This window comes from Brachionichthys hirsutus, chromosome 4 (assembly GCF_040956055.1).
Source record: "Brachionichthys hirsutus isolate HB-005 chromosome 4, CSIRO-AGI_Bhir_v1, whole genome shotgun sequence".
In the NCBI taxonomy this organism is placed as follows: domain Eukaryota; kingdom Metazoa; phylum Chordata; class Actinopteri; order Lophiiformes; family Brachionichthyidae; genus Brachionichthys; species Brachionichthys hirsutus.
Genome location: NC_090900.1, coordinates 6451497 through 6465082, shown reverse-complemented (window position 1 = coordinate 6465082; position 13586 = coordinate 6451497). Strand labels below are relative to the sequence as shown.

Sequence of the window (13586 nt, the reverse complement as noted above, 5' to 3'; positions counted from 1 at the left end):
GACAGATTGATTTAGCAGATTTCTCACCACAATGAAACGTAAACATCTGAGCAGCGTTTCACCCAAAGCTCCATGCGATCGGTTCATATTGGAGTTTGCTACACTCGCCAGCAGCATGCAGAGGAAAGAAGCAGGGGAAGCGTGTCGTCATCCAATTGAGGCGGGTCAAAGAGAAATACACATCCAGGAAAACAATTCCATCAAATATTTAAATTATTAGCATCTAAACAGATTTGTTTGGATTTGAATTCCAAACATACCTACAAAAGTATTTGTGAGACTCTGATCCTCAACACATCTGTTTTCCCCTTGGGGTGAGTGGACCCTGAAATAGATCCCCTAAGCCTGAAAATGAGTCATAGAGCAAAGGCAGGGAGCAAACAGTTCAACCCACTGGCTCAGAGCCCCTTTATAACCCCTCTATAACCCTTCATAGTCTAGAATGACCTTCTCATGACCTCTTGTAGTACCTAATAACCCCCATCCAGGCCTGAGTGTGCATAGACAGAAATTTAAAATCTAATTCTCGCTCAGATATAACAAAAAATGAACTTGCTGTGTTTACTTGTCCTTTGATTTATGAAAGTCTGGCCATATGGTGGAACGTTCCTTGCAACATTTTGAAATGGGCACATTCTTAACACAGATCTCCCCACCAGGAAATAAAACGCTGACCTCTGCTGTGTTTCCATCGTGGTTTAACCCAGGCATGGGCAAGCTGCGGCCTGGGGGCCATATACGGCCCGTTGGGCTTTTTAATCTGGCCCGCCGAACTTGTCCAAATTATATCATTGCATTAAATCTTATTATAATAAAACCTCTTTCATTTGAACTTTTCCCTCTAATGGTACCTGTTAAAGACCAATTCCTTTCATGTAATGGCTTTTGCACACAAATACTCCATCCATCTGTTCCTGGCCCGGCCCTTCTTAAATGTTAGAACCCACTGTGGCCCGCGAGTCGAAAGGTTTGCCCACTCCTGGTTTAACCTGTGAGGAACACAGAACAGCAGCATCAGCCTGTGCAAACAACTGACCTCCACTGGATGGAAAAGCAAAATGGTAGCCTTGTCCTGTCCAAAAGTCTACAACCAGACTCTAACCATCATTAACTGAGAGAGTTAGAGAGACTTTGGTCTTTGGATTATAGAACATGTACCGTAATTGCTGAACTATTATGCGCACCTGTGAAAAAGCCGCACCCACTGAATTAAAAAAAATATATATTTTGTACTAAAATAAGCCGCACATATTCGTAAGCCGCAAGTGCATTGAGACAAATGCTATTTAACGGAACACGGCTCGTAACGATATCCGCAGCAGGTCTCCAAGGTGAACAGCCTCTGGCATGTTAGAATAAGGGAAGTCGGCAAATCAGATCCGTAACTTCGGGATAAGGATTGGCTCTAAGGGCTGGGTCGGTCGGGCTGGGGTGCGAAGCGGGGCTGGGCTCGAGCCGCGGCTGGGGGAGCAGTCGCCCCGTCGCCCTCCCCTCTCCGCCCGTCGGAGGCTGCGCGGCGCGCGCGCCCGCCTGGCGGGGTGTCCCCGTCCCCCTTGCCCCCGTGCCCCTCATCCTCCGTCCGCGGGAGCGTGGTGCGGCAGGGGTGGGGACGCCCGGGAGGTCGAGGGGGTGGGTTCCTTCCCCGCTACGCGGCGCGTCCGACGCCGCGTAGCGGATGGCGGACAGGCGGCGGGGACCGGGTACGGCGGTCCGGCGGCGGCGACTCTGGACGAGCGCCGGGCCCTTCTCGCAGATCTCCCCAGCTACGCGCAAGCGGGGCTTTCCCTCCGGGCGGGCGGGCGTTAATTTTGTAACGAAAATAAATAGTCTTTAACGAAACACGGCTCGTAAAGAAAGTGGGAAAATATACGTAAATTTGCCGCGTCGTTGCATAAACCGCAAGGTTCAAAATATTGGAAAAAAGTAGCGGCTTGTACACCGAGAATTACGGTAGACATGAAAATCCTGACTAACTAACTCGCTGTCCCAAATTCAACAATTATGATGGTCTAATATGTTCACGCCATTACAATTAAAGCCTCTTTTTTTTAAGTGGGCCTTGGCGTTTCCTTCTGACAACTGAAAGAATAATATTTTTTTAAGCTATAATTTATACTTTTATGAAATGAGCTAATCCCACAAAGGCCATCCTTTGTAAATCAAAGTAGTCTGAATCTCCATTGCATATGGACCTCAAAGTGACTGCAGGGAGGGTTACTGTGTTGTCTTCTCACTGCAGATTCTATGGATAAATATATTATGTTTAACGATGTTGCTGAATCGAATCATGACTGGGTTGAAATGAAAGACAAGAAGAACCCCCTGCTGCGTCTAATGCTTTATTCAACGAGAGGTAGCGTGATTACAGCACACAGGAGCCCGTCAACATGCAGTGGCGTCACAGAGGAAGCTGTCATCATGTCGACAAGGCACACTTTCATCACAAGGAGGAAGCACTGGACGTCAGGAGCCGAGCAAGAGCCTGTGGAAAAAGATCGTGTCGCACAAACGCTTGTGATGACAGGAGCAGACAGTGCAGCGCCGCATTCACACTGAAGAACTGCTTCTTATCCAGCTGCACTAAGGACTTATGTCGTGACACTGATGCTGTTGAGAGTGTCCTGTACCAGCTTTATAATATTCAATCTTCCTATTCACCCTCGGTGAACAACCGCATCTTCAAACTCTGCATACCAGTTGTTAATTGTGCCTTTGTGTGCTAAATTTCGACTCCCAAAATCAAGATGAACCCTGATAGCATCATCAAGGGCACTTCAAACGAGCTCCATCAGACCAGCAGCAGAGTACATGCATCTGTTTCTGCAGGCTGAGCAATGATGAGCAAGCTGATCTTCATTTGTTTGCCGTGACCCTTTCGATGAATGGATGAGCATTTGTTTTTACGGTGAAAATAGTGCAGCAGGCCCTGGAGAGGCTTTGCAGCCTCGTGCGGCCTCTGGGTGAGACGGTCCAGAAACCAGTAAGGAGCTGGAAGTGTGCAGGCGAAGATGAGACGGCTTAGTGTGCACGGTTGTTTAAAAGCTGATTTGTGGTTGAAAAAGAAGCGCACGGACACGGAAGTGTAAATGAGAACGAAGAGTCTCCTTGATGCTCCAAATTAGAAAACAGTCATCTGGCTTTTGTACAAACCTTTCACTTGTTTCCCAAAAGAAGAAGCGGGATTCCAAAAATAAAAAATACTTCACACGTGTAATATTTAAATGAACTCAGCAGAGCGGGCCAAGCAAATCAGCTCATCTTGGAACACACCCAGACTTCACAATAACTCTCATCCAACCAATCAACAAACAAATGGAAGCATCACAGAAGTTGACATAACCTGGACAGAGGTAGTAATAACATGTGAAAACCAGTTATAGCAGATTATGTAATTGTTGCAAGAGTTGACAAACCGATGGCGTTGGAAACGCGACCCAGCTGTTTGCCCAGCCAGCTGCAGGGCGCTTGCACGGTGGAGTCGTGTGACGGGTGCAAGCGTGGAGCTGATACGATCTTGACAGTGTCAACTTAAATATCTCATGTTTTTCCGATTACGCATTTGTATATTTTTGTACGCACAACTTTCTCATTTACAGAATTTCCTTCTGTCTGTGAGTAATCATCTCTGATTTCAAGTCTGTGTAGTCAACAGATGTTGCCCTTCCTCCAGCGCACAGAGCTGCACAAATGCTTTACACATTCAGAGCACCAAAGGTCTGACAGCCGCGCAATAACACACATTTCTATTTCTATAATCCTTGCATTATTGTGCGGAAGTTTAAATGTCAAATGATTAAATGTCAATTACCTCAGTGAGGATCCTCAGACCCGAATCTTATTTCGAGAGCTGCGTCATTTCTGTGCTCCAAGCAGAAGTTTATTTGTCCTCTAAATCTGGAGACAATTAGATGCTGGAAAAGAAATCAAAATGCCAGAGCTATGGTCATAACGTAGGTCTAAGGATACCGACGGTCTTTTGACAGTTAGCTGAGCGACAGAAACTAGTAGGGAACAGAGGGCAGAGCTCGCTTCCCCTCTTTATGCTCCCCTTTCTCTGTGGCCTCGTTTCCCCACATCTGTAGAACAGATTATTCTAATGGTGGATGGATGAGATTAACCCCTAATAAGACTCCGCATTAACACCTTTCGGCCTGACTGCCTGTACTATGACAGCTTGCATCCTGATAGGCTGATGCCACACAGCAGAGCAACGACGCACAACTTCTCCAGGTCACGGAGCAGGAAAGAATTCAGCCTTTGTTTTTACATCCCGTGCTTCTCCTTGGCATCCGAGTTTCCTTCTCATGTGCGTGCCGCAAGTCGGCGCCATCAAATACCCTCCTCCTTACATCTGCCTCCCTACAAGAGTCAAGCACACACACACACACACACACACACACAGACACAATCCCTGGAAGAGCACGGCTTTTGCCTTCGGCTGGGTAATACTGACTTCCTCTCTGTGTGAGGGGGAGCAGACACTGTACCAGGAATTCATGGTAAATGTTTTGAATGCAGTGATCCAAGATGAAACAGGTCGACAGAGGCTGAGGGCCACGGGCGCTACGTGAGAACAAACATGCCCAAGAAAGAACCGCACAGCACGCAAAGATGCATGGAAACAGAAGAGAGCGAAAAACAAACACGTTTTTACTCAGAAATCAATTCCTGCACAAGGAGTTACTTGCTGTCTTTTACACACACACACACACACACACACACGTAGGCCACCATGTGTATGCCTCTAGGTGTTCAAAGATACACAAATCATGACATTCAATTTCTCACACATGCGAAGAGACGCACACAAGCTGACGTCCGGAAGAACGGCTTTTATAGATGCCACCTGTCCACATCTGATCTGATAAACACGCCGAGGTCTGCCCTGTTTGGTTGAGTTAAGTCTCTGTAGCTGTTAACACATGGTACCCCCCCCCCCCCCCCCCCCACACACACACACACATCCATCACAGCATTCATTCCCTCTCTCAGGTTCACCTCATCTCTCTTAATCAAATGTGTCAAAACATTTCTCTCACGCTTTAACATTCAGACGTTCTCTTTGACTGGACTGACGCGACGTGGAGTTTTAATACCCGGCCGCTCGGCCTCAAGTCCCTACACGAGCCTTATTTGTGACGCTTTCCAACTAAAAATACCACTATTACTATATTACTAGATATCATCAGTAATATTGATGATATCTAATTAGCTGCGTTATTTTGTAATGTATTTGAGTATGGACTCACCTGAAGATTGTTTTTCTTCTTATGACAATATAAAATGTTCAGATGCTCACTTTACTATCAGTTAATAATAATAATAATAATAATGTAACAATCACATTTTTAAGATTCATTTAATAGTTGACTATTTATCCTAATGTGAAGAACTAATGTCTTGTAATCAATCACTTGAGTAATCATTAACTATTCAGTGTTGAATTTTACTGGACTGTTGTAAAAACGGCTTTAAATCTGTACATTCTTTCAAAATGGTAAATTAGAAACACACGCGTGGCCAAATAGAAAGTATCACATTCTGACCTCATTGGATGTGATGAATTAAAACAATTCAGGGCAACTCAATATCATCCCTCTAAAAAACATAAAGACCTCTTAGGTACAATTTGTGACTGTTACTCTACTTTTCTCATCGGTGCCGGCCAGATTATCCTTTAAAGCTGACCAACACGAGGGAATTGGAAAGAACATGCTTTCCTGAATTCCGGATCAACACCACTGCTGTCAAAAAAAACAAGAGCAGCCGCATCAGAAGACATCTTTATTTGAAAATGTCCAAAATATGCTCCAACTGGACGCCAAGCCTGCAGGGTCCTTTGGCAACAGGAACAATGAGCGGCAGTGAATACGACGATGAGACATTCACTTTTCTGAGTTGCTTTGGCCAAATAATTTGCAATAAATCCACTGCAGAAGTGCTGTAAACTTTCACTCTGTCATTTACCAGTGAGTCAGTTAGTTTTTACGAGTTTTGGCTGGTATGTGGAACTTAAATGTTCTGCTGTGCTTGGTAATAAATAAGATGATTGGCAAATGGAAACAAAAAACTCATTCACATATTAAAAATAACATTAAATATCAGCTGTGGATTGGATGAAATTTAGACAAACCGAGGTTCCACAGGGTTATTTTATTGATTCCATGAATTCTCTGAGTAAGAAAGATGTTTGAAAACATTCCTTACTGTTTGAATACTTTATTGATGAAACTTAATGAACAGTTAAGATTGGAAAAGAAGCCTCAGAAGAAAAATAAGCACATCAGAAACATGTTTGTCTTTCTAACAGCTAACAAACTAGCTGAACACGCTGCTGGCCGTGGAGTGTGCTGCCATCTATTGACTGAAACAACCGATGTTTAAGCTGATGCAGCGCAGCATGACCAGCGAAGGAGGACAAAGCAGCCAAAAAAATATTCATAATAATGATAACAATAAAAAGAGGAAGGGTAAGTTTGTTTTTTTAAACAATATAACAGTGTTTAACAAATTACACTTCTATTAATATTATGATCTCCTCCTGCAGATCCTTCCGCTTCCTTTACAAACTATTTGCCTTGGGCACGAAACTCTTCAACGTTTCTCTCAGCTTGGTCACAGCAGCTTGGTCCTCTTCGACAGCCTTAGAGCAGACGCGCTGAACTCTGCAGTGCAAGTCCTCCAGACACTTCTGTTGTAAGAGATTACACATTCATAGCACGGCATAAATGCTGGCACAGAGGACTAATGCAGCTACCAGACAAGGCGTACTTATAGAGTAACAAGGAACATTATGTTAAACAGTTTTGCTGTGTGCATTACCTGCACCCTACGTATTCAAGCACATTCACTTCTGATTTGAAGTATGTTCGAGACATCAATTCTGCCTTGCGTAAAGGACAGATGCAGAAATAGTTACCTCCGTCACTGACAAGTGGTCGGCCGCTGCGGTAAATACGGAGGCAAGGTTATTAGCAACGGTTCGTCTCTCTTCGTTGGTTTCCTGGAGCACCAGGTGGTACCTGAGGAAGAAAACAAGACTCATCATTCAGTTGGACAGAAACAGAGGATAAATAAATCACACAAATGAAGTGAGTATGTGAATAACTTGGGTGGAGTTGAAACGATATCGTTTGTTTAGCAGTGATTTTATAGTGGCCTCCAGCCCCAACAGGAGCTAATCCTTCCCGGTTACTGCTGATAAACACGTGATGTTACTCACTGTTGTTGTGCTGCCTTCAGTTGTTGCACAGCTTCATCGTATCCGTAATTAACCTTCTTCTCAAGGAGCTTTTGATGGTTCTCCGCTGACTTCATCTCTCCTGCCCAATCCTCTTCCTCTCGGGCCAGTTCCTACACAAACACGGGAAACTGCCATTAGCAGCATACGTGCATGGTACAACTGCGCCGCCAGCACGTGAATGGAGTGAAGCAGACTGTACCTGCATTTCACAATCTAACTGTTCGTCCAGCTTCCGAATCTGTTCTCTCAGCTGCTTCAAGTCATTGGACTTGTCCAAAATGTTAGAATTCACCTTGAAGGCAGATACAGAAACACACACAAATAAGATAAACTTTAAAGAATCCGTGAAATATGTACTTTTTATTTTATCATTGGGCTTTAGTACATAACGCTGTGTCATTGTGGGAAATGTAACAGAAAGAGGTTACCTGTTCCGAAGATTCCTCCAGAGTGAGTTTCATGTTGGCCAACCGAGTGTTCTCCTCCTCCACGTCGCTGATAAGCTTCGTCAGGAGCATCTAAAACACACAGCATAGCACACATCAAACAAGTACACACAACACAAACATCTAATGGAGAAACACCTTTGGCCTCATGCGAGTCACATGGAGCACCATAAGTACATGAGAATAGTGATTAGAAAAAACACAATCGTTACCAGGAAACAGGGTTAAATCACATGGCAAAGAGTATTTATTTTTATTTTTAATTGCACTTATGGATCACAAGGATTTCCCCTGTTGGCTCGAGTAAATATATTCTTCTTTTCTGCTGTGATTTTAAATCTGCCACCGTGGAAAAACATTGAAAATCTCCCTTCATTAGAACCATTTGTAATGAGATCCCTGCATTACCTGTATCTGCGTTTTTTGCTGAACCATGGTGCCAGATGCACAATCAAATGGCCTGATCTCAAAGTCGCGGCCGCAAGCGTTCTCTGCCGACATCGGAATCAGCTTCAGTTTACGTGCCAGCTTGTTGTACTCCGATACTTTCAGCTCTGCCTGCGATGGAGGGAAATTGTAGCGCAGGAAAGACACAAAAGAGGCAAGGACAGATTTAGAATGTATTAAATTCACGTCAGGAGTCAGTTCTCACAAAAAGCTTCAGAACTGATTCTTAATATTGCTGCTCTGACACGACGCTATACTATACACCACCTTCTCTTTCACTTTGGCCAGAGCGATCTCCTCATTCCACTTGTGCTGTTCAGCATCTTCCAGAGACTTGGTGAGACCGGAGATAGTCTGCTCGAGTTCTCTTTTCTCTCTGTTGATTCTCTCCACATCAGCTGGAGTGAACTTCTGGTTCTGCAGCTGCTGCTGGAGTTCATTTCGCTCATGTTTTAGAGCGTCCAAATGACTGGCTGCAGGACGAAGAGGGTTAGGGGAGGGTTGTTTGTTTTTCTTGCACTGAACACCAAATAATTAACAATAGGAAACTAAATAATATTTGTACCTTGCATTGTGAGTAAATAGAAAATCAGTAAACACTAGGTCACACAGGCTTCCACATGCTCCTGTGCATTCTGCCACAGAGCCAGACTAACACGGTCACAAAGAACATTACGATTCACCTGCGTTCTCAAGTTCGTTGTTTAGTTCAGAGTCTTTGTTCTCCAGGTTAGTTTTAAAGGACTCCAGGCTGCTTCGATAGTTTTGGAGTTGCTTCAGGTCCGTCTGCAGCTTCATCCTTTCCATCCTCTTTGTCATCAGGCGGTCCTGTTCAGGTAAAGGACAAAGAATCAGTATTTCTTCGGTATTTCCTTTTTTTTTTTTTACATTTCCTTGATGATATTGGAAATACAAAGGTCTTAAAACCCTGAATCAATGTATGCACATGCACACTGACCGTCTGGCTCTCCTTCTCTAGTCTCTCAAGCTGCTCGCTCAGGATTCTGTGTTTCTCCTCCATCACAGACAGCGAGGATTCGTCAACATCGTAAAACTTCTCTGCGGAAGAAAGCGCACGCGCACCTCATTGGACTTGCATAATCAATTTTTATATACGGTAAATATAAAAATCTAAACAAAAACAACAAAATTAACATTACGCTTGAATCGACATGAAAACAAAAACCCGCCACTATTTTCATACCCACGCTGTGCTTACTTAGTTTAGTGATGAAGGTGTCATCCTCATAATCATATGTGTCGCCACCTCGCATGAATTTAGAATAAGTCTCTGCCGTGTAATCCAGGAACAGCTGCGTAGAGAAGTGAACAAAATGGAGAAGATTTACAAAACAAACAATTTATATATATTAAGCGTTCAACAGGAAGAAAAAAAGAGAAGTCATGAGAATCTTGTTGTAAGCAGGAGAAGGAAAACACCTTTACGGCTTTCCAGGATGGATCATGAAGGTCTTGTGTTTGATTCTAGCAACATGTTGCACGTGGAGTATGTGACCCAGCTCTAGACATTTATCCGTGGCGTGTTTATTCTACCTTGTTGTACCCGGCACCATCCTCCATGTTGTCACCGTCTTCACAGAAGTCACTGAACAGGAGCTCCTGCTTACTCAAACTCCACTTGATCTGCTCCACAGAGTACACACAACACAGGATTCACATCATTTAAACACACCAACAGTAACCGCCCCACCCCCCAAGTTTTGCTTCCTTCTCACCTTAACATTATCAATTAACCACACGAGAGCCCCGAGTGCCTGAGGCCAGGTATGGGGAGCTCCAACTGAATACATCGAACACTTGGAGAGAACAAATGGGTACCTTAAAGTAGAAAAAGACAGAAACAATCATTCTTGTGTCTCAACATCTAACAAATGATACAATATTTACATCTTGTGCGATGTTTTTGTAGGTTCTCAGGTTTAGGTAAATCACAAAAAGCAAAAACCAAGAATCAACAGGACTTGTTTAAGTTTGGTTGAAGATGTTTCACTGCTGATCCAAGAGGCTTCTTCAATTCTAATTGACAGCTAGCGAGCCAAGATACTTATACTCCTGTTGGAGGAGGGAAAACCTGTTTTCTGCACTAACATGAGTATAAGGGTCTTTAATTCGATTTCATTGTGTGTGTCTGCAGATGATTAATAAAGTATTTCATTTAATTATACTTTTTTGTGCATTTTCTGTTCATTTTATGCACTGAAACAATCTTAAAAAAGTTTTGTGTTTTTATCCACTATAAATGACAACAACAGACTAAATACTAACAAGCTAGACGTTCACCTCAGTGCTTTTAAGATAGCTGGAACCTCTTCCTCAACTTTCGAGTTAGGCATTTCAAAGCTTGGGTCGAGCTGACGGTAGATGAACTCAAACATCTTCACAAACTCCTTGGTCGAGGGAGACTGAAGGGTCTTGGTTGACAAAGTTCCAGGGTAACCGTGCTCAGCCAGGAACTATAAATATATATGGGAAAATATCAACACCAATCAAAATGTGGTTTTTTTGGTTGAGATGCAGTTGAATTCCACACTGTCAAACAGTGAAAGCAGGGTACTGTGTGTTAACTGTAGAATAGACAAGAGTGTGAAACGTAGTACCGACCGGGTACTATACTATTCATAGAATCCATCAAACAGAATCAAGAACCAATATGATGGAATCAATTAAATAAACAAGATAGCTCTGTAAAAATAAAATATAACTTTCTTTTTGGCTTCATATCAGAAAGGAGTAATGTTGATAGTCACTGAAACAGATAGGAACATAATGAGATCTTTGAATGTATACGGGATGAAATATTGTAGAAACCCCACAAAAGATGTACAAAAACATTCATTCTGCCCAGATAAAATTTAATTTCCCTCCCATACTAGAAATTTGAAGACATTTTAGACTTAAAAAGAACAAAATATAAATTTAAGTTGATTAATGAGTTTTTAAAGATCCTAGTTGCCCTGAATGTTTTCTGTACTTTACTATAATAAGTAATAAACAAAAAGGTATATACTTACATACTGTTTTCACTATGTCAATTGCTCACTAATTTTAGATACACGTTTTTGTTTTACTTCATCACACACACACACACACACACACACACACACACACACACACACAAAGGGGGTGGTGTAAGATAGTTGTTTTAATGGACTGAAAATAAAGAGTGCAGTAATGCTAGAACAAACATTTTACCCAGATATGTATTCAATGAGTGTTGAATAAGTGTTCCACCTCATGCAGCTGTCTGATGCATTGTTGCACAAAGGATTTATCATGTAGAGGTCTGGAGTCTTTGATCTTCTCCGTCCCACCAAACCCTGACATGGTGCTGTTGCGCGGCATGCTGGCTCCACTAGTACTGCAGTTAATACAGAAACATATCACAAAGGTTCTTACTTGATTGGATGTTGACGGACCTAAAAATCTAGCTCTTTTGGATTTTCTGACTAAACTTTAGAATGATCGACTCTATTCTAATATGCTCATTTCAGAATCCTGCAGTACAACAATAATTCTTTCCTTAGTTTGTGTATGCAAAACTGGAAATCGTGCAAGCAAATGTTCATTGACTTTTTGTCTATTACAGAGGAACAGTATAACTCTCTTTGAGATCATGTTAAAAGATTTACATGGAAGGTCTTGCCCCATTGTGAAACCCAATATATCGCTATTGCTTACTTTATCATTATTTAATCCTACTCCTGTTGAAATTGTGCTGAAAAAATCTGTTCCGTTTCATTTATTTGCATACTGTTCATCTACCCATCCTATGGCAGGGTGGGAATATATGTGAGGGACATTTAAATGCACGTACCGGGCACCGAAGAAGCTGGTTCTCCTTTCAGAGGTGACAGACTGTGGTTTGGGGATGCTGAGCTTCCCAAACGAAGGTTTTTTGCTGTAACAAGACGCAACTGTAAATAAACAAGTGGATGTGTTGCACTTGGTGAATAAATATTTGAAACAACTGTCACTCCTCCATTGTTGTTTGTGTCGCGTTTCGTCACCACCCAAATAATAGCATGGAAATCTCCCAAAAGTATGAACTGTGATAGAGCGCTCAGCTTAAGCATAAGAACATATATGCTTTACTGCAGCTGAAATCTGAATGTTTTAATTTAGTAAAAACAAACCTCTGGGGCGTTGTGTAGGCCGTGCTCATCCTGTTGCCCTGAACTCTCATGGGCAGCTCCGACATTCTGCTGCTTGTTGCTCGACTCAGCCTCCCCCTTAAGACAAGTTATTACGACGTTAAACAGATTATTTAACGAAGTCATTACGCCATTTCTCGCATCCTGCCAAAGTACGGCGAGCGGCATTCAAGAGTGACAGTATTGGGTAGAATTTGAATTAATATTGACTGACTGGATACTTTGTTAGCTCCCCAGCTAGCGGCGTAGCGACGCGTCACTAACCTTACAAGACAATTTCAATGCTTGAATTACTCGTTTAATTCCTAAACATAAACCCCTATATTACGACAGGTTCTATATAGGACCTTATACTATCTGAAGCTAACAATAGCTAACCGTGGCTAATGCTAACAGCTAATGTCTAGCTAATGTCTAGCTAATGTCGCTAGACGGGCGACAGCCTGTCTTTTTTCGTCTGATTCCAGAAAGCGCTACATTTGGTCCGGATTTTATATGCGGACTATTTTCAATTATAAAAACTCATTTCGGTAATTTACTAGCAAGCTTGAAACCTACCGCTCCATGTTTCCTGGGTAGAGCTAGCACACACAAAACGAATCCAACAACCGAACGAAGTTGTAAACCCCGCCAAAGAAATACAAAACGCTGGTTGGCAATTACGTCATCAAAGTACGGAGCGCCATTGGGTCCAAGATGCCTCGCTCGTCGATGACGTCACAGACAAACTATAGTACAGCATTACAGTACAGGAAAAAAATTGATAACCCTTACATTTAAAATATTTTAACATGCTTTTTAAATGCTTCAAATATATCCATCAAAGTTTTAAATTTCATTCAATAAAATAATTAATATATAATGGAAAAGACTGTAGTATTTTCTACTGCAATGTTTTTGACATCATACGACATTTGTATATATTAAACACAGCTAGTATGGAACTAACCAAGGAAAAATCCCCAAACCACAAGTATTCACTGATGGTAGGATTTCAGTATTTGGGCATGCAGCTGCTTTCTATGGATCAAATTTGTTCCATCAAAAATAACAATTGCATGACAAAATATCACAACAGATTCAAACTACGATTTTAAATCCATGCAGACCACAAACTGAAATGTTTCATGCCAACAAAAAGGTGTCCAGCATCATTCTAAAAGCACCCCCCCTCCTAGTCCTGTCTCTGCTTACCAGTATCCAGGTCCTATACTGGCCTTCACTTGTATATGGAAATATCAGATTAACACTCTGAGCAGACAAGTAACAAAGAGAAGT

General features: G+C 42.4%; 1 protein-coding gene across 1 annotated transcript; it reads right to left on the bottom strand.

Annotated features, from left to right (window-relative positions):
• Positions 1–6267: 6267 nt before the first annotated feature.
• ndc80 (NDC80 kinetochore complex component) lies at positions 6268–12388 on the bottom strand (the record flags this gene model as incomplete). Its single annotated transcript, XM_068738665.1, has 16 exons — positions 6268–6691; positions 6920–7022; positions 7223–7353; positions 7443–7535; positions 7672–7761; positions 8098–8247; positions 8404–8609; positions 8820–8964; positions 9095–9195; positions 9356–9449; positions 9691–9780; positions 9873–9975; positions 10438–10610; positions 11389–11515; positions 11972–12055; positions 12291–12388. Coding segments are annotated over 16 exons (1917 nt in total), but the record flags the coding sequence as incomplete, so codon positions are not given.
• Between the last annotated feature and the right edge of the window lie 1198 nt (positions 12389–13586).